This window comes from Danio rerio, chromosome 16, assembly GCF_049306965.1.
Source record: "Danio rerio strain Tuebingen ecotype United States chromosome 16, GRCz12tu, whole genome shotgun sequence".
NCBI lineage: Eukaryota > Metazoa > Chordata > Actinopteri > Cypriniformes > Danionidae > Danio > Danio rerio.
Genome location: NC_133191.1, coordinates 58,707,501 through 58,728,640, shown reverse-complemented (window position 1 = coordinate 58,728,640; position 21,140 = coordinate 58,707,501). Strand labels below are relative to the sequence as shown.

General features: G+C 37.5%; 2 protein-coding genes across 5 annotated transcripts in view; both read right to left on the bottom strand.

Moving 5' to 3' along the window:
- Positions 1-648: 648 nt before the first annotated feature.
- On the bottom strand, positions 649-19,660 carry ethe1 (ETHE1 persulfide dioxygenase). Of its 3 annotated transcripts, none has more exons than XR_012391396.1 (8): positions 17,913-18,362; positions 13,063-13,207; positions 10,987-11,135; positions 8,155-8,284; positions 7,641-7,730; positions 7,416-7,532; positions 1,580-1,716; positions 649-849 (listed from the first exon to the last, which is right to left on the bottom strand). XR_012391396.1 is itself a non-coding variant. In XM_068213925.2 (8 exons), exons 2-8 carry the CDS (start codon positions 17,940-17,942, stop codon positions 1,670-1,672), a joined length of 708 nt encoding a protein of 235 aa, XP_068070026.2. In that variant the 5' UTR covers positions 17,943-18,051; positions 19,587-19,660; the 3' UTR covers positions 1,304-1,669.
- Positions 19,661-20,015: 355 nt separating this feature from the next.
- Positions 20,016-21,140, bottom strand: part of LOC137487997 (tryptase gamma) — a 19,037-nt gene continuing 17,912 nt past the window's right edge. For both annotated transcript variants that reach the window (XM_073925572.1, XM_073925571.1), the window contains exon 10: positions 20,016-21,140. This exon is cut by the window's right edge and continues 695 nt beyond it. The gene's annotated coding sequence lies outside the window, so the exon portion shown is untranslated.

The following is a 21,140-nucleotide window of genomic DNA, read 5'->3' as shown; positions in this document are numbered from 1 at the left end:
ATCCAACAATTTCTAACTAGTTTTTAAGAGTTTACATCTCACTGAGCTGTTCTGAGATCAGAGCTGCACAATTGTACGTTTTTCAAACATTCATTCATTTTCCTTCAGCCTAGTCAAATTATTCATCAGGGGTTGCCACAGTGGAATGAACCGCCAACTATTCCAGCATGTTTTATGCAGCAGATGCTCTTCCAGCTGAAACCCAGTACTGGGAAACACCCATACACACTCATTCACACTATGGCCTTTTTTAGGAATTCACAGTTGTTAGCAGGTTCGGGATGCTGTCCTGGGAGAGAACCATACCTGCCAACATACGGATCATAAAATCCGGGAGATTTTATCCAAGCATGAAGTGAAGAGCGAGAAGCAGGTATGAAGATGGTTGTGTGTTGGGTTAGGTGCGCATGGGGACTGAACCAAACAACTAGCAGGACTGTCCCGGCAAAAACTGTCCCGGCAAAAACAGGAGTGTTGGCAGGTATGGAGAGAACCCTGAGCTCGGAGATAGATGAGCCCAAAGCTCCCGCCTGGTCAATGAGCATTGAGAGGGATACGAGATCAGGTAGTTCTGGATTAATAAGACGGCTCTATAGGAATAGACCGCACACTGCACCAGTGCATACACACTTAGAGAAGCTCAGAATTAAGTGCTTGTAATGTTATTTTTATTTAATTCACTTGTGTCACAAGTCTTAAGACTGTGGGAGGAAACCGAAGTACCCGGAGAAACCATGAGGAGAACATGCAAACTCCACAGAGAAACGTCAACTGACCCGGGACTTGAACCAGTGACCTTCTTGCTGTAAGGCAGCAGTGCTAGCCACTGAGTTGCCCTGTCACATGATCCTAGAATTGAGGAGGAGCGAGAAGAGACGGATGTTTTATTTTTTCAGACGGGGATCTGGTGCAATGCTAGCCCTTTAAATCTTAAAGCAAAAGTCGATGACGCAGAGGAGTTTAACTGGTTAAAGGGTATTTAGACTGAGAGGATTCAAGATTAAGCCAAACTGCCATCCGCTATTTATATGTTTAGTTATTAATTTTCCTTTTTTGGGGGGTAAAAAGCAGCAGACAGATCCAACTCTCAGACAGTGTAATGACCTGCCAAATCAGAGCGAGACTCATCAGCACATAAACACTCATGCAAAGCACACACTCAGTCTGAAACTTCTGCTTATTTCACTTGCAAACCATCTGGTTTTTCTCGTCTGTCCTGATGGTGAAGGCATCGCTGGAAAAACAGCACTGAATGTGTGCGTGAGCGACAAAAAGAGCAGAAAACCTGCAGGACGCAGTGGTGTTTAATAAACATTTATTAAAAACAAATTAAATAGATCTATATATTAGAGATTTCTTACAAAACATCCCATTAGATGAGCATTTGATGTGCTATTGTAAATGATTACCAATAGTATTTCTGCACTGGTCAACAAAAAAGCCTGTGTTATATGATACAGCACACAGATTATGTCCCAAAAATATTTGTAAACAAACAAACATGTAGACGGGATTAAACAATGAGCAGAATGAAAACATCACGTCTCGATTTCTCAAGTTCTGTCTGATTTCTGCTTACCCTGAATCAGAAGAGCACGTATATATGCAGACACCACCGTACTGTATGAAAATAAAATCCTCTGGCTAAAATCCTCACGTCAGCACACGCTCAGATGTCGTGAAGTCCACACACCAGGTTTGCAGGCACTGAGATATCTGTGGACCAAACACAACAACAGAGCAGAGATCAGCTGATGGAAGAGGGGAACACTAGTTAGGGTGAGCACAGGTGATATTTGAACTGGACACATCTTGACCAGTATTATTACTATATTTTGATTTGTTTAGCGGATTTCATACTTGCTAAAGTTCATGAAAACTAAACTTAATGGGCTCTATTTTGACGGTCCATGCGCAGAGCGCAAAACGCTTTTTGCTAATTTAAGGACGGGAAAATCCGCTTTGCGCCGTGGCGCATGGTCTAACAGGGTTGAGTTTATTTTCTTAATGAGTTATAGGTGTGCTTTAAAAATAAACCAATCAGAGTCTCATCTCCCATTCCCTTTAAGAGTCAGCTGCGTCGCGGCATAATCGCATTTGCTATTTACATGATGTAAAGTAAGTGTAAGTGGAAAAACATTTCACAAGCAAACAGTTCACAGTTTTTTTTTTTTAACAAAAAACAGTTAAACAGAGCATCTACCGCGCAAGAATGAGAGATAAATGATCTACTTTCACTTTCACTCGTGTGGATAGGGAAACCTTTATGCACAGATATCAATTAGCCTGTAAATAATTCATTGCATTTGTTAAAAGAAAAGATTTGTTTCAAAACTATTTCTAAATTCAGTTCTAATTTCCAGCAAACGAAAAAATGAACAATAATAATGAAGTGTGCTCAAAAACCTGGGTTATATCCTAAAACACATGCTGCGCCCCATATGGTCTAAAACCTGACAGGTGGAAAAATCTAAGCTTGTTTTTAATAAAACAAATATAAATATGGATATAATAAATAATACTGCTAATAATAATTACATTATACAAAAGCAAATTGTTATGAATGAACTGAAAAAGCCTCCCGAGATGAAGAAGGCATGAAGGCAGTGATTTTTCATATTTATGTAGGCTAGAAAATAATATGTTTTGTAATATTTTAATCCTTTATATTTATATCATATATATATATATATATATATATATATATATATATATATATCCTTATTATATCCTATATATATCCTTAATATTTAAATTTTTTCATATGTAAAGATATTTGCCTATTGCTCTCTTGTGTGTATTAATCAGTGTGTAAGCGAGGCGCAACTCTGCGCTGGAGTTTAGACCGGGTTAGTTTTGGTCTAATGAAAAATCTATTATAGTTTCTCAAAATAGCGACGCGCCAGCAGTGCGCCTCAGAACGCCTTCCTTTGTAGACCAGAACGCCTATGGGCGCACAAATAAACGCAAATGCATTTGCTATTTAAACAGCGTAGCGCAACACCTCAAAACGACTCTTGTGCCAAGCTGAAACTACCAAAAGACTATTGCGCCGCGCCTTGCGCCACACTGCGCCGGGTGTATGATAGGGCCCAATGTGTTGGAACGTTTTGTATTGATATTGTAATGTCAATTATTATCATTGTAGTTTTATGAATGTTTTACTTTTGTATCATAGCATACCTGTTGGACATTTTTATTTTTACATTTGTAACATTATTGTAATGATCTGAATGTCTTTTTGGTTACTTTTGTACTATTAAAACATGTTGCAACTTTGTAACATTATCTGTTACTTTGTATTGTTGTGACATTATTAATGTCTTTACTGTTACTTTGTAACATTATCAAAGACATTCACAATGTTACAATAACGCTACAATGTAACAGTACAAACATTCACAGTGTTACAATGCTAAAAAAAACACAGTAAAGACATTAATAATGTTACATCAACAATACAAAGTAACAGTAAATGACTCTACCGTTACTTTTTTTTTTGTTTGGTTTGCATTTACACCCCGTGTTGGCGAGGGTTTGGGATGAGTCCCTTAAAAAACATCAGATATGATCATCCCTGCCTTCACAGCTGGTACTCCATCAGACACTGAATAAGTAACTGACACACCCAATCACAGGGAACCACACCATCTCCTCACAACGACTGAAACTGATCCTCCATGTGCTTTCACTCATCCTGCAATTATAAGGGCATTTCTGAAGAAACACTCCCCCAAAAACTCTAGCATCATTATTTACTCATGCAAACCTGCCTGACTTTACACTGTCCAGCATAATAGCAGGGCTGGGTTTGACTCATGCTGTTATTTGTTAACGTGTTATGAAGACAAAAACAACACAAAACTTTGGACACAATCAAAGAATGAACAGAATGAACACTAAGGGCTTTATTTTAAGGATCTAGGCCAGGGGTAGGGAACCTATGGCTCGGGAGCCACATGTGGCTCTTTGACCAGAAATATGTGACTCTCCAGCTGTCTCTCTTCAATAAAAAATTTAAACTGTCACTAAAATTTTCCTATTGAAAATACAATTAAAATGACCGTTTTATTGTATATTTTTACAGCAAAATGAATAAGTATAAAAGGACATTTCAACCAATGCACATGTGTGCAGCACTGTGGATTAACTTGAATCGCGACACCAATCAAGGGCATGCAACTTACATATCTATGGTAACCTTGCTCACGTAAATTTAAACAACATTCATGAGTGTTGATGGGGAAATGACAAATATTCTATTAATTATCCTGTCTTATTACATGGACTTGCTTAACATGTGATGCTTCATATATATCCCCAATGGCTTTTAAAAAAATGCATTTGCCAAAAAAATCTGAAATGGCTCTTTGCTGGAAAAAAGGTTCCTGACCCCTGATCTAGGCGCAAAGTCTAAAGCTCATGTCGCAAAAGCATTAAGGGCGTGTCTGAATCTACTTTTGCTATTTTGAGGACAGTAAAATACGCTCATGGTCTAACAGGGTTGTGCTGATTCTCTTAATGAGTTCTGGGTGTGTTTTAAGCATAACCTGCATTAAGCCAATCAGAGTCTCGTCTCCCATTCCCTTTAAGAGCCAGTTGCGTCACACCATGGTGCATTTGCTATTTACATGGCGACTTTGTGAGTAGAAGAACTGAACGCTTCACCAGCGAGAACACAGTTAAACAGAGCATCAGCAGCACGAGGATAAAGAACGAGCCTCCTCCATTCAGCCTTTACTTTCACTTTATCTTTGTCTCTTTCGTGGATAAGAAAACTGTGTTGTACGCACAGACAATCATTAGCCGACATGTTTAATTTCCTTTAAGCGCAAAGATTTGTTTTAAAACTATTTCTAAATTCAGTTCTAATCTCCAGCATAGGAATAAATAATAATAATGAAGTGTGGTCAGAAAACTGAGTTATATGCAAACACACGTCCTGTTCTTTTCCCCATATGGTCCAAAACCTGACAGATGGACTTGGGATGTCTGAATATCACGTTTAACAACTATAGTGAGATGCGATCCAGCGGTACATCCTTGATAAACTGTCCGACGTGCACTGCTCTCTGGAGCTCAGAGGAGCGCATCACAGTGTGTGGCTGTGTGTCTGTGTGTGTGTGGTCAAGTGATGTGCATTTTCAGCGGACGGAGGGCTGATCAGAAATGCTAGGTAAAACACGGTGTGGATGTGGATCATTTTCATTCTAAAATGCCATTTTAACACTGCTCTATTTTGACGGTCCATGCGCAAAACGCAGGGCGCAAACACTTTCAGGGCATGTCAGAATCCACTTTTGCCATTTTAAGGACCGAAAAATCGTGGCGCACGGTCTAAAAGGGTTGAGCTAATTCTCTTAATGAGTTATAGGTGTGTTTTGAGAATAAACCAATCAGAGTCTCATCTCCCATTCCCTTTAAGTGCCAGTTGTGTCGCGCTATAAGCGCATTTGCATTTTACATGACGTAAATGATCTACTTTCACATTCACTCTTGGATAGGGAAACCTTTACGCACAAACATCAATTAGCCTATAAATAATTAATTGCGTTTGTTAAGCGCAAAGATTTGTTTCAAAACTATTTCTAAATTCAGTTCTAATTTCCAGCAAACGAATAAATGAACAATAATAATGAAGTGTGCTCAAAAACCTGAGTTATATCCTAAAACACATGCTGTGCCCCATATGGTCTAAAACCTGCAGGTGGACAAATCTGAGCTTGTTTTTAATAAAACAAATATAAATATGGATATAATAAATAATACTGCTAATAATAATAACATTATACAAAAGCAAATTGTTATGAATGAACTGAAAAAGCCTCCCGAGATGAAGAAGGCATGACAGCAGTGGTTTTTATATTTATGTAGGCTAGAAAATAATATGTTTTGTGATATTTTAATCCTTTATATTTATATCCTATATCTATTCTTATTATATCCTATATATATCCTTAATATTTAATTTTTTTCATATGTAAGGATATTTGCATATTGCTCTACATCTTGTGTGTATTAAGCAGTGTGTAAGCGAGGTGCAACTCTGCGCTGGAGTTTAGACCGGGTTAGTTTTGGTCTAATGAAAAATCTATTATAGTTTCTCAAAATAGCAACGCGCCAGCGGTCCGCCTCAGAACACCTTCCTTTGTAGACGCACATATGAGCGCAAATGCATTTGCTATTTAAAGAGCGTAGCGCAACGCCTCAAAACGACTCTTGCGCCAAGCTGAAACTAGCAAAAGACTACTGCGCCGCGCCTTGCGCCGGGTGCATGATAGGGCCCTAAGACATATGAGTGTAAACAGTGCCTAAGTGCTAAGTACTTTTGAATAAGAAAAAGTGTAACTGTCAAAATGGCGAATGAAGCCCCGCCTTCTAGTACAGGAGCCAACCAGCGATCGCTATAGAATGACAATTCTCCGGGAGAAGGACCAGCCTTGAGTTTCAGCAGATTTTGTGTGACACGAACATTTAAAAATGTATAAAAATAGACAGTTGTTGTTTAATTTTATTAGTTATTCGTAATATGAAATGTAATTGTAAGTTTGGCAAGTAGTTTTAGAGAATTTGATGTTTCCCCATTCAAACAGAATGCCTAAGCATACTGCCCGAGGCATTTTAAAGATATGGAATTACTTCAGAGTGAAATGACTTTCCTTTAAGGGACTTTGGTAATGTTGATTGCCATTGTTTACATTTGAATCATCATTGTGACATTAGGAATGTCTTTACTGTTACTTTTGTCACATTATTGTAACCTTATGCATTTCTTTACAGCTACATTTGTAGCATTACTGTACATTATCAATGTCTATATTGTTACTTATGTAACTTTACAAACTTGTTTGCCAATTTTTAACATTATTAGTGTCTTTACAGTTACATTTGTAACATCACTGTAACATTACGAATGTCTTTACTGTTACTTTTACAACATTTCACTCATATTTGTCACTTGTAACATTGTGAATGTCTTTAGAGTCACTTTTGATCGGTTTAATGTCCCTGATAAACAAAAGCATGACTATTTATTTATTGTTTTAATATTTAATTACCCCAGGCATATAGATTATAATGCATCACATCTGTCACAGAAATATGAACTGTATTAAACACTGATAACAATGAGAAATGTGTCATGATCAGCAAATCATCATTATATACTGATTTCAGGAGGATTACGTGACACTGAAGACTAATAATGCTTCAAATTCAGATTTACATTACAGAAATAAAGAAGTTGACTATATATTCATATAAAATACATCTATTTAAAACAGTAATAATAGGTCACAGTTTTTGATCAGATAAACAGTCTTAAAACGCAAAACAGCCTCATTCATGCCTGAATGTACTGTATGTATCAGTACTGTATGTATCAGCACATGCAGCAGAAATAAACAATACTCTACCTATTTTCTTTGGTTTGGGGAGATTGAGATTGTCCATAATTTTCACAAACTCCTCCACAGTTTTGGTCAGACGTGGATTAAACTTCTTTTCCTCGTCGACGGTGGACATGGTCTGCCCTTTACATCACAAGAAACAATGCACATATTATTTTCTATAATGCACAAAAACAGTTGTCAGTGATCAGAGTTTGTAGTAAAGCGTGGTAAACTAGTCTTCTCTCGTACCCTTGTAGTCGTGTGCAGGGTAAATGAAACAGTGTCCCGGCAGAGAGAAAATCTTCTGATGAACAGACTCATACAGTCTGTGAGGAGAACCTGATTGAAGACATGCAAACAGCTTTACTGTGCTGCCATCATGTGGACGCCTGAGGTACTACAAAAACTCATGGAAAATTAACACTAGAAAAAAAACACAAATAGAGCTGCACCAAACGGGAAAATACAACTTTATATCACGTTGCAACTAACTAACTAACTAACTAACTAACTAAAAAAAAAAAAATAAGAATAATATAAAAGAAAAGAATAGTTTTCATGAAATGATAAATAAAAGAATAATATATAACTTGGCATAATGTATAAATAAAAAAAAAATAAATAAAATAAATAAATAAATAAATAATTTATTTAAAATATATTAATTAAAACTACGATAAAAAAACACATTGTGGGACTGTAAATAAAAATAACTAATAAATAAATGAAATGTGCATTAGTATTATACGAGTGTGCTTGTGACCTTGCTGAAAGTCTGTTCGTCCACAGCCACGGATCAGCAGCGCGTCTCCAGTAAACGCCATTCTCTGATCGCCAGTGACGTACGTTACGCATCCGTCTGTGTGTCCTGGAGTCTCTCGAACCATCAGACACTGAAAAACACACAAAGGTCTGATCACTTCCACATGGGCCTGCATGATACAGCAAAAATGACCAGCTAAACTTCTCTGACCACATTTCTAGAACTGCTCGATCTTGCAGATTCGCACTCTACAACATCAGTAAGGTCCGACCTTTGCTATCTGAACATGCAGCTCAACTCCTTGTTCAAGCTCTTGTTCTCTCCAGACTGGACTATTGTAACTCTCTACTAGCCGGGCTCCCAGCTAACTCTATCAAACCTCTTCAGCTGCTTCAGAATGCAGCAGCACGAGTGGTCTTCAATGAACCTAAAAGAGCACATGTCACTCCGCTGCTAGTTCGTTTGCACTGGCTGCCAGTTGCTGCTCGCATCAAATTCAAAGCTCTGATGTTTGCTTACAAAGCGACTTCTGGCTTTGCTCCTTCTTATCTGCTCTCACTTCTGCAGATCTATGTGTCCTCCAGAAACTTGCGTTCTGTGAAAGAATGTCGCCTCGTGGTTCATCCCAAAGAGGGAAGAAATCAACTTCCCGAACTCTCGCGCTCAATCTGCCCAGTTGGTGGAACGAACTCCCTAACTGCATCAGAACGGCAGAGTCACTCGCTGTCTTCAAGAAACCACTAAAAACTCAACTATTTAGTCTCCACTTCCCTTACCAATCTGCAATTGCCTCTCTGGCTCCACCGCTAACTGTATTACAAAAAAAAAATAAAAAATTTACTAATGTTTTGCTTCTTACACTTTCTTTACAGTATAGTTGTGTAAATTGCTTCCTTGTCCTCATTTGTAAGTCGCTTTGTAAAAAAGTGTCTGCTAAATGACTAAATGTAAATGTAAAAAAATGACATTGCAAAATTTAGTTTTTCTGCGATTTGAATATAATTTCACAAAATGACATGGAAAGAATTCAACATTTTACATCGACTGGGATGATTTTGTTTTACTGGAATGCATCAAAAATGTAAAAAAAAAATATAAAAAATACAAAAAAAGTATTTTTTATACACACAAAATAAAATAAACTATCAATAAAACAAAGATAAAAATGTAATAAACTCAGCTTTATGGTTTTGGGTGGAGTCTAAAGCAGGTCGCACACCAGAAGCGCCGCTCGGCGCCGCGACACGGCGCGTACATGACAGTTTAAAGTATCACACACCAGACGCGCACATTCGAATGATATTTAACATGAAACTAATCAGATGGTGCTCTGTGGCGCGGCTGAAAAATGAACTGCGTCCTGAGCCGTTGCCGGGCGCCGCCGACTTGCGGCGCCGGTGTGTGTATCCTGATAGAAACCTATGTTTAGAATTCTAAAATACATGGCGCTGCGTGGTGCTGTGCGCCGCCGAGCGGCGCTTCTGGTGTGCGACCTGCTTAACAGGAACTGAGGTAGAGAAATTCAATAATCAAACTATAAAAATAGCACAGTCATTCACTTCATTCATTCATTCATTTTATGCAGCGGATGCCCTTCCAGCTGCAACCCATCTCTGGGAAACTACCCCCCATACTCTCTAATACACTACGGACAATCCGGGGGAAACCGGAGCACCCGGAGGAAACCCACACGAAGGCAGGGAGAACATGCAAACTCCACACAGAAACTTCAACTGAGCTAAGGCTCGACCCATCGACCTTCTTGCTGTGAGGCGACAGCACTACCCACTGCGCTACTGCTTCGCCGTAGTCTTCATTGTTTAACTAATTGAACACAATTAATCTTTGTTTAAGGGGCAAACTTTATCATTTCTTGTCCAAATGGGTTAATTAATTTGAAATTGCTTGGCATCCTTAGATGTGACCATTGCAGATCTGCATATTGCGATATCAATGCTAAAACTATATATGGTGCAGCTCTACTTCAGCACTTTATCCTCATTATCAGCTGTTCAGATCCATCAATACACTCAATAACAGCATGGTAAAACTGCAGCCTTTGTGTTTATCTCACTTTATCACTGCACAAGATTAAATACATCAACTATTGCTCATAACTGAACCACCTGGTCGTGACCTTGCTTTTGAACTAGTGTGAATTTTACTGTTTATTAATGATTAAACATCTGCTATTGAATATACGAGATGATTATAAATGACATACATTTAAAAGCAGGACATAAATATTAGCCAGCATTCACTAGTGTGCATTTATATCATGGCTTTGATCACTTGAAGAAGTATTCAAACATTTATTTTCATATAAACAGGATGACTGTATTAAAAATGCATTGCATTGACAGCATACAGCACGCTTTATTCCTTTATTTATATTTCAAACGTAATTATTAAATGATTATATTCATTCTTTCTTCAGCTTAGTCACTTTATTTATCAGGGGTCGCCACAGTGGAATGAACCGAGAACTATTCCAGCAAGTTTTACACAGCGGATGCCCTTCCAGCTGCAACCCAGCACTGGGAAACACCCATACACACTCATTTCACACTATGCTAATGAGATGGACACTAGTGGGCGGGGCTTCCACCCTCTGATGACACGTACAAAGGGAGAATGTCAATCACAGTGTTTCACTCATCAAGTCTGCTTAGAACAAACACACTTCACTCATGATGAGGCTGGAGATATTCACACACTGCTGACACACACATAACTTCACATAAAAGTGATTTTTGCAAATTAGCTCCTCTTTAATGTACACCTATCATAGAGCGTCTATAAATGTGTGTGTGTGTGTGTGTGTTCTCATACGTGTTTGCCGAATGTGATGCTGTCCCCGTCTGACAGCTGAATGTCTGCTGCAGCGCCGCTGTGTTTGGAGATCCCGCTCTTCAGCCCAAACACTTTCTTCTTCAGCAGACCAGTGCCCGTGATGTGATCCGCATGGCAGTGTGTGTTCACTACGCACAAACGCACACAAAAACACATGTATGAAATAAGTAAAGCATGAGCTGTCCCATAAAATGCACAAATGAATCGTTCACCTTAAGAATAACAATGTGTGCTAGCAAAACAAACATTGCAGATATTGGTCCAATGCAGACTTCAGAATGAGAAAATATGTACATTAATTTGAAATTTTATAATAATAAACATTGATTTCAAAGAGACTGCAGCAATAAACCTTTGTAAATTATTATTATTATTATTGTTATGTGTTCACGTGAGAATCGTCATCACTATTTTAAGTCAGCTCATGCAGCTCTATCTGAACACTAGGGATGCCACGGTTCTCAATATAATATTGAACTGTACGGTACGACCTCCATGGTTCAGTACGCGCTTGTGAATATGCTGTTTTCTCTGTTTTGCGTTTAAATAATTTATGTGTGTTTAATATCTCCCCGAATTGACTGTGTGTGCCTGTAAATCCATGAGCTGAGATGAGGAAACTCCTCCCCGTGAGTAAATATCCAATCACTGTGCTCTAAAGTTAGGGGGCGCTTGACCAACATCATTCCACACTTTAACATGGCGAGCGGCGGTGAAGAGAGGCTGAGGCAACAGTACAAGGAAGCGCCAGCATCTTTCAAATCTGCGGTGTGAGGACATTTCGGTTTTGCAGGTTAGTATAAAGCCAATAAAAGAAAAAACTGTGAACAAAACATAACTGTGTGCAGCATTGATTTACAGGTATAACCATGACTGCACATCTGCAGCGCATCACCCAGCAATATCACTGTCTGAAGCAGGAGAGCAGAGAAGGTAATAAAGTCCTCCAAACAGCAACAATCCCTCGCTGAATCCTTCCAACACACAAATCCAACTGGCTCCGAGAGACACATAAAATAACAGAGGCAGTGCGGGTGATTACTGCTGAAGATTTGCAGCCGTTTTGGGTGATTGGAGATGTGGGCTTCTGTCATCTTATAAAAGCACTCGATCTGCGTTACAGACTACAGTCTCGCATGTTTCCAGCATCGAGATAATGAAGATGTTTATTTATGTTTACTGAAGGACAAATATGTTTATTGAAATGCCTAATTTATCTTTATTAACTCCACATGTGTGTTTATTCTCAAAGTGCAGGATTTCATGTGTTCTCCAGTTTGTACATGGGCTACAGCAGCTGTGAGATTTCAGTGCTCATTTATTATACAATACTCTAGGAACTAGTGCACTTTTCTTGGCTTTTAAGTAAAAACAAAATGAGTATTGCAATAAATCCTTTTTATTTTTTCTCCTTAACCTCTCACTGTTCCTATTGCCTATAGAATAACAAAAAACACACGTGTCAAGCCATGAGAACTGAACCGAAAACCGTGTTAAAAAACCAAGGTATGTATTGAACCGTGGGCTAACTGTATTGTTGCATCCCTATTGAATACACACACACACATACATATATATATATATCTTTTTTTTTTCAACACATTTCTAAACATAACAGTTTTAATAACTCATCTCTAATAACTGATTTATTTTCTCTTTGTCATGATGACAGTAAATAATATTTTACTAGATATTTTTCAAGACACTTCTATACAGCTTAAAGTGACATTTAAAGACTTAGGGTAATTAAAGACTAGGGTAATTAGGTTAACTAGGCATGTTATAATGATGGTTTGTTCTGTAGGTTATCAAGAAAAAAAATTAGTTTAAAGGGGCCAATAATATTGTCCCTAAAATGGTGTTTAAAAAATTAAAAACTGCTTTTATTCTCGCCGAAATAAAACAAATAAGACTTTCTCCAGAAGAACAAATATTATCAGACACACTGTGAACATTTCCTGAATCTGTTCAACATCATTTGGAAAATATTTTAAAAAGAATAAAGAAATTGGAAGGGGGCTAATAATTCTGACTTCAACTGTATATAGTATTTACATGCTACGGTGAGATTGAGTCCGAGCTGTTGTATGAGCTGCAGGTCTCGGTCCACCGTCTCCAGCACCGGGTCGATCAGCACGGCCTCTCTGGTGTCTGGGTCTGCCAGCAGATAGGTGTACGTGCAGCTCTCAGACTCAAACAACTGCAGAAACACAACAACACCAGACCAGAGTCAGCGTGAGTCAGCTGAATGAAGGAGTACACCAGCATACCTCACATACCAACATACATCTGCAGACACACACACGTTTAAGGACACTTGATCCGGCTCAAACCATACAGTACACACAACAGCATGAATGAATGAAGCGTGTCCCATGCTGGAAAAGTTGCTAGACTAGAGTCCACAATTCTCCTGTGTTCTGATCTGTTGTACCTGGTCAACTATAATCCTGACTAAGTGTCTTTATAGCTGAATCCTGTGGTGTTTTGTTGATATTCAGTGTCTGTGTGACTCATATGAAGTAGCAGCATATCAAGATATATGGCAAATCTGCTATTTTAGCAAAACTAGTGGACTACAATGAGTGTGTATCTGCCTTTATAAACCCTGTGCAAAGATCACAGTATATCAGATTCCTCCAATAAAACTGAACTCTCCACCCTTACTGAAATAACCAGAGTTTTATTATAGTATAACTCTACTCGTAAGCCATGCATGGTGCATCGATTACCATTTGTGTACCAACAATTTTACTACAAATACCATGGTTAAACTATGGGTATTGCTGCAAAACCATGGTGAAATATATACTATAGTAATTGATAGTAAATGTTGTAGTGTTCCTGAACCATACTAAAGTACTTGAATTAACATGCTTTAGTAATTGCTATGTGAACACAACAATTATAGTAATATAAATGAATAAATACTGCAGTTTTCTGTAACAATGCAGAATATAAAACCACGGTTTACTGTAGTAAATAAACTATATTGTATGAGTTCACTATCGTAAATCATTCATTAGGCTTTAGGTTTACTCATAATCAACCCTTACTATATTTAAACATAGTTTCACTACAAATAATACAACAAAAAGGTAATTATGTGTGTGTTTGAATGTAAAAGTTTGTTTCTGAATTCTGAAAACTGATAAAACCAAACAGGGTTTAAATCATAATGAAAAATACTACAGTATTTTTATTCATGTATTCATTTTCTTGTCGGCTTAGTCCTTTTATTAATCCGGGTCACCACAGCGGAATGAACCGCCAACTTATCCAGCACATTTTTACACAGCGGATGCCCTTCCAGCCGCCACCCATCTCTGGGAAACATCCACACACACATTCACACACACACACACTCATACACTACGAACAATTTAGCCTACCTAATTCACGTGTTTGGACTTTGGGGGAAACCGGAGCACCCGGAGGAAACCCACGCGAACGCAGGGAGAACATGCAAACTCCACACAGAAACACCAACTGAGCCAAGGCTCGAACCAGCAACCTTCTTGCTGTGAGGCGACAGCACTACCTACTGCACCACTGCTTCGCTCTTAGTATTTTTATAGTAAATTCTATCTTGTTTTTATTATACTATAGTAAAGTATGTTATATTTAATTTCTCTTCATTTTCACCTTATTAAATCAAAATGAAGAGGTTTTCCTTAAAACAAGCAAAATTATCTGTAACTGGGAAAATTAAAATAATCTTTTTTTTTGCTTCGAAATGTAAATATTGGTACTTGAAACAAGACAACAATTCTAAAATTCCTTATTGCTATTTTATTTGCACAAATTTGATAACAATGAATCTATAAACATCATTTTTGTGTGTCCAAATGTTTTAAACTCTCTTAAAATACAGTTAGAGGCCTTTAAAAATGACACATGTTCTGTAGCTCCTGGTCAACTATATTTCAGACTCAACATTGCATTTCTTGTGATGTGACTGTTGCAGATGCACACATGCTGAAACCATATACAGGATGGGCCATTTATATGGATACACCTTAATAAAATGGGAATGGTTGGTGATATTAACGTCCTGTTTGTGGCAGATTAGTATATGTGATGGGGCTTGTAAATAACTCATGAAAGAATGCAGTTACATTTAAACCAAGCACAGCATTGTTTCTTCTAGTGAAATTCCCAATATGTTCATTAAGGAGTGTCCATATAAATGGCCCACACTGTATTGTGGAGCCCTAGTAAATGGCCCTAGTATGTATGTATGTAATCTTAAATATTAAGGTTATTATTTACCATAACTTTATTAGTTTCCTAGAGATGGGTTGCACTGGAAGGGCATCCGCTGCGTAAAAATGTGCTGGATAAGTTGGCGGTTCATTCCGCTGTGGCGACCCCGGATTACTAAAGGGACTAAGCTGACAAGAAAATGAATGAATAGCTTTATTAGTTACTAATAACGTACTAACTAGTAACTAGTATTTGGGCAATTCCTGTGTTATGGATGTGACGTTTGCAGTAAAAACTCAAAACATAGGGCCCTATCATACACCCGGCGCAAATGTTATTTGCTAGTTTCAGCTTGGCGCATGTGTTGTTTTGCACCACGTTGTTTAAATAGCAAATGCATTTGCGCTCATATGTGCGCCCATAGGCCTTCTGGTCTACAAAGGAAGGCGTTTCTGAGGTGGACCGCTGGCGCGTTGCTATTTTGAGAAACTATAATAGATTTTTCATTAGACCAAAACTAACCCGGTCTAAACTCCAGCGCAGAGTTGTGCCTCGCTTACACACTGCTTAACAGCCTACACACAAGATGTAGAGCAATATGCAAATATCTTTACATATGAAAAAAATGTAAATATTAAGGATATATATAGAATATAATAAGGATATGTATAATAAGGATATGTACAGCATGTGTTTTAGGATATAACTCAGGTGTTTGAGCACACTTCATTATTATTGTTCATTTATTCGTTTGCTGGAAATTATAACTAAATTTAGAAATAGTTTTGAAACAAATTTTTGCGCTTAACAAACAAAATTAATTATTTATAGACTAATTGATGTCTGTGCGTAAAGGTTTCCTTATCCACGCGAGTGAAAGTGAAAGTAGATCATTTATCTCTCATTCTTGCGCGGTAGATGCTCTGTTTAACTGTTTTTTGTTAAAAAAAACTGTTAACTGTTTGCTTGTGAAATGTTTTTCCACTTTCACTTACTTTACATCATAAAAATAGCAAATGCGATTATGCCGTGACACAGCTGGCTCTTAAAGGGAATGGGAGATGAGACTCTGATTGGTTTATTCTCAAAACACACCTATAACTCATTAAGAAAATAAACTCAACCCTGTTAGACCATGCGCCACGGCGCAAAGCGGATTTTCCCGTCCTTAAATTAGCAAAAGTGGATTCTGACACGCCCTGAAAACGTTTGCGCCCTGCGTTTTGCACATGGACCGTCAAAATAGAGCCCATAAAGTCACATAGAAAGTCTATGTAAACGTTATATTGAAACATCTGATTATATTTTCCAGAACAACTGACCAGAGTTATGGGATCAGAAAAATACCAATCTGTAAACATGCGTTATGGATGTGACCAAAAAAGTATGCGAGTTTACAGTATACAACATACTTTGTAGAAATTTAGTGAATTAAACTGCACAATCCAAAAGAAATAATGCTAATCAAAAGAATAAAAGTCGACTCGCTATAGAACAAACATGATTGTTTTGATGTTATAATTTTTTTTGCATTTATGAGGTAAAAGCCTTGTTATGGATGTGACATCTTTTCTGTTGTGGTTGTGACCGGTGTGAAATTGTCATTCGTGTGATTTTGGTAAATTAAATAAAAAATTTTAAAAACACTGACAGGTAGATTTTTGAGTATTTCTAAAGTACTGTAAAATACTTGCTTACACAAAAAACGTAGAAACGGTTTACGTATTTCGGTGAAAATGTTTTTCATGGCAAGGTTGACATTTGCATGGAATTGTTCATATGTAAGCATTATATTGAAACATGTTTATATATTTTTTTCAAATTGTTACAAGCCAGAGTTATGGGATCAGAAAAATATCAATCTGTAAACATATTTCAGATTTAAAAATAAAGAAAATAAACATGCGTTACGGATGTGACTAAAAAGTTAGCAAGTTTACAGTATGCAACATACTTTGTAGAAATTCTGTGAATTAAACTGCACAAACCAAAATAAACACTGCTCATTAACAGGATCAGAGTTGGCTATAGAACAATTATGATTGAGTTTATTTAATTCAACATTTTTGCATTTGAAGAGAAAGCTCCGTTATGAATGTGACAGATGTGAAAATGACCACTTGTGTGACATAGAGGTAAAGTTGGTTTTATATTCGCACATTCAGTCTTTCTCATTAATAATGTAATTTCAGAAAAGTATTAACTGGAAATTCTAAATAGTAAAAGTAAAAGTCATATTAGCAGCCAACAACCATCAAAGTACAGCATTGTTCACAGTCAATCAAATAGTGCTAATGTTGTTTTGAAGTCATACTTCATGTGATTTCAGTCCGAATATTCAAAGCCCCATGGTAAACAATGCATGGAGCTGTCACTGAAGAATGTGCGAATATAAAACCAACTTGTGTGACTTTGGTAAATCAAATATAATTGTTTGAAAACACTGACAGGGATATTTTTGAGTATTTTACAGCACTGTTCAATATAAAGCAAAAACAACTTAGAAAGGGTTTCGCTATTTTGGTGAAAACTTGATTTTGTTTTTCAATGTAAGATACCTTGACATTTGCATGGAATTGCTCATTTACTATAAATGACTGTTTTTTTTTTATTGGGAAGATTTCTGAACATTTTTAAATACTGTGCGAATATAAAACCAACTTTACCTAAATGTGAGCGTGTGGTGCAGCAGGACTGACCTGTCTGAATAGCGGGGCTGCGGGTTCCATCAGGCCGCTGTAGAGTCTCACTGAGGCGGCGTAGCGGAGGCTGAGCCCGGGCGGGATGGTGGGTCTGGAGCTCCACAAGCGGAGGGCGGAACTCACCGCCGGCTTGAGTCTGTTCAACAGAGCTGAACTCATGTTATTCCGCCGATTATTCTGACCTATAAACCGGTCCGGTGAGTCTCTGATTAGATCTGAATCTGAATGATCACCGTCTGGAGCTTCTAACGTTAGTTACTTTCACCAAGAGACACGCCTCCTTCCGCGGTCAAACACTGTACAAACACCGCCTCAGACGCACACGAGTACTGCATACAGTGTAATTATGAAGTACAGATAATAACTGTATTGAAACGCCCTCAGTCACTGTTTTGTATTTCGAAAGAATGTAAACGGTGAACTTTGACGTGTCCGCGCATGCGCAGTGAGATTCGCGCGTGAACGTGGAAGTTAAAAAAACGTAAACAAAAGACAGATCATGTTCACGATCTAATTTGACAGCAGAAGCTCACACTATGTAAAATGAAATCAACATTTTTATCATTGGCGACGATTTATAAAGCGTTTTTTTTACCTCAGAACTGTGACTTTATAACTCGTAACTTTATTTGTGACTATTTCTCAGAATTATGAGTTATATCATGCAATTCTGACTTTATAACTCACAATATAAAATTTACAATTCACAATTCCGACAAAAAGGAAGAATTTGGCTTCAAAACTATTAAATATTGCAATAACCTTTATTATTATAATTTTAAACTGGTATTTGTGATTTTATTTGTCAGAATTCTCAGCTTACATCATGCAATTCTGACTTTATTACTCGTAATATTAAATTTACATTACACAACTCTGACTAAAAGAGTCAGAATTTGGCTTTAAACTATCAATTGGTGAAATAACATTTATTATTTTTTTTTAAACTGGTATTTGTGACTTTATTTCTCAGAATTCTGAGTTGCAAGTCTGACTTTATAACTCACAATATTAAATTTACATCTCACAATTCCGACAAAAAAGGCAGAATTTGGCTTTAAAACTATTAAATATTGCAATAACCTTTATTATCATAATTTTTTAAACTGGTATTTGTGATTTTATTTGTCAGAATTCTCAGTTTACATCATGCAATTCTGACTTCATAACTCATATCAAATTTACATTTCACAAATCTGACTAAAAAAGGCAGAATTTGGCTTTAAACTATCAAATAGTGCAATAACATTTATTATTTTTAACTGGTTTTTGTGACTTTATCAGAATTCTGAGTTCATATCATACAATTCTGACTTTATAACTCACAATATTAAATTTACATTTCACAAATCCGACAAAAAAAAGCAGAATTTGGCTTTAAACTATCAAATAATGCAACAACCTTATTTAACTCGTAATTGTGATTTTATTTCTCAGAATTCTGAGTTTATATCATGCAAGTCTCACTTTATAACTCACAATATTAAGTTTACATCTCACAATTCAGAGAAAAAATTCAGAATTTTGATATAAAAAGTATACATTTGATATTGTTTTTTAGTCAATGGAGGACACTGGCTTCCATTATTCAGATAAATATTCAGTATCTCACATATAAGTATTTGGTTTTGAAACCCAACAATGCATAGTCAGATTAATGATTTAACTCACCTATGAAGTGGTTTGTACAGCAGAAAAGGCTCTGTCTGAAAAGTGTCTCACTGCAGATGAAACTCAAAAACACTGAAGAGCCTCTGAGGGGCAATTACACCACAAAACATGACACTCCCTGACTGTGGATTACCTGACAACAACAGCACACATTCATTAATATTCATGAGCTCCCATTTTCATATTAGGAAGAGGAAGAGATTAGAAAATGAGATGTTTAAAGGGCAAGTTCATAGACGAGTTGCAGGTCCAGTTTTCCCAGTTGAGGAATGTTTTTATATTTTGCTTCATCATGAAGACACTGAACTGTCAGAGTGATTCAGCTGAACTGGCTCTGCAATCATTATTGTTATTGCCATATTGAATAACCACACGCTTCTGTCTGAGCCTACGTGACTCCAGTCAGACTGAATCAAGCACATGAGGAAATGAAAGTCATTATCTTTTATTGCAGTCTGTTTTACAGATCTTATCAAAGTTTTAAAATCAAAACACTGTACAATCACTACATGCATGTTGAAGATGGAAAAAAGTGGTTGATATACAAAAATAAATAAATAAATAAAGACATCCCCAGCTGAGTGAACTATAACTGTTCCAGAAATGGTAACCTCACCTGTTTGGCTTTGTTGTTATGAATGTTAAATTAAACTTTATTTACATGTTATTTTTGTGTAGTTTTATTCTTTGCATAATTGTATGCACTGAGATGATTATATACACTCGCCGGCCACTTTATTAGGTACACCTTACTAGTACCAGGTTGGACCCCTTTGCCTTCAGATCTGCCTTAATCCTTCGTGGCAGAGATTCAACAAGCTACTGGACATATTCCTTTTTGCTCCATTTTGACATGATGACATCACACATTTGTTGGCTGCATATCCATGGGGCCACCACATCCCAAAGCTGCTCTATTGGATTGAGCTCTAGTGACTGTGGAGGCCATTTGACTACAGTGAACTCATTCTCATGTTCAAGAAACCAGTCTGAGATGATTGAGCTTTATGACATGGTGTGTTATCCTGCTGGAAGTAGCCATCAGAAGATGGAGACACTGTGCTCATAAAGGGATGGACATGGTCAGCAGCAATACTCAGGTAGGCTGTGGCGTTGACACCATGCTCAATTGGTACTAAATCTCCCCCACACCATTACACCACCACCACCAGCCTGAACCGCTGACCCAAGGCAGGATGATCCATGCTTTCATGTTGTTGAGGCCAAATTGTGAATCGAGCATCTGAATGTGTCAGCAGAAATGGAGACTCATCAGAGCAGCAACGTTTCTCCAATCTTCTATTGTCCAGTTTTGGTGAGTCTGTGTGAATTGTAGCCTCAGTTTCCTGTTCTTAGCTGACAGGAGCGGCACCCGGTGTGCTCTTCTGCTGCTGTAGCCCATCCGCCTCAAGGTTGGCCGTGTTGTGTGTTCAGAGATGCTCTTCTGCAGAGCTCGGTTGTAACGAGTGCTTATTTGAGTTACTGTTGCCTTTCTATCAGCTGGAACCAGTCTGGCCATTCTCCTCTGGCCTCATCAACAAGGCATTTGCGCCC

Bases quoted from the DNA above. Each gene is read 5' to 3' on its own strand.
- ethe1 (XM_068213925.2), bottom strand. From the start codon at position 17,942: ATGGAACCCGCAGCCCCGCTATTCAGACAG. The intron at 11,136-13,062 runs GTAAATACTATA...GTTTGTGCGTAG, and splicing joins ACTCAATCTCACCGTAGCAT to TGAACACACACTGCCATGCG. The intron at 8,285-10,986 runs GTATGAGAACAC...TGTGTTTTTCAG, and splicing joins GCATCACATTCGGCAAACAC to TGTCTGATGGTTCGAGAGAC.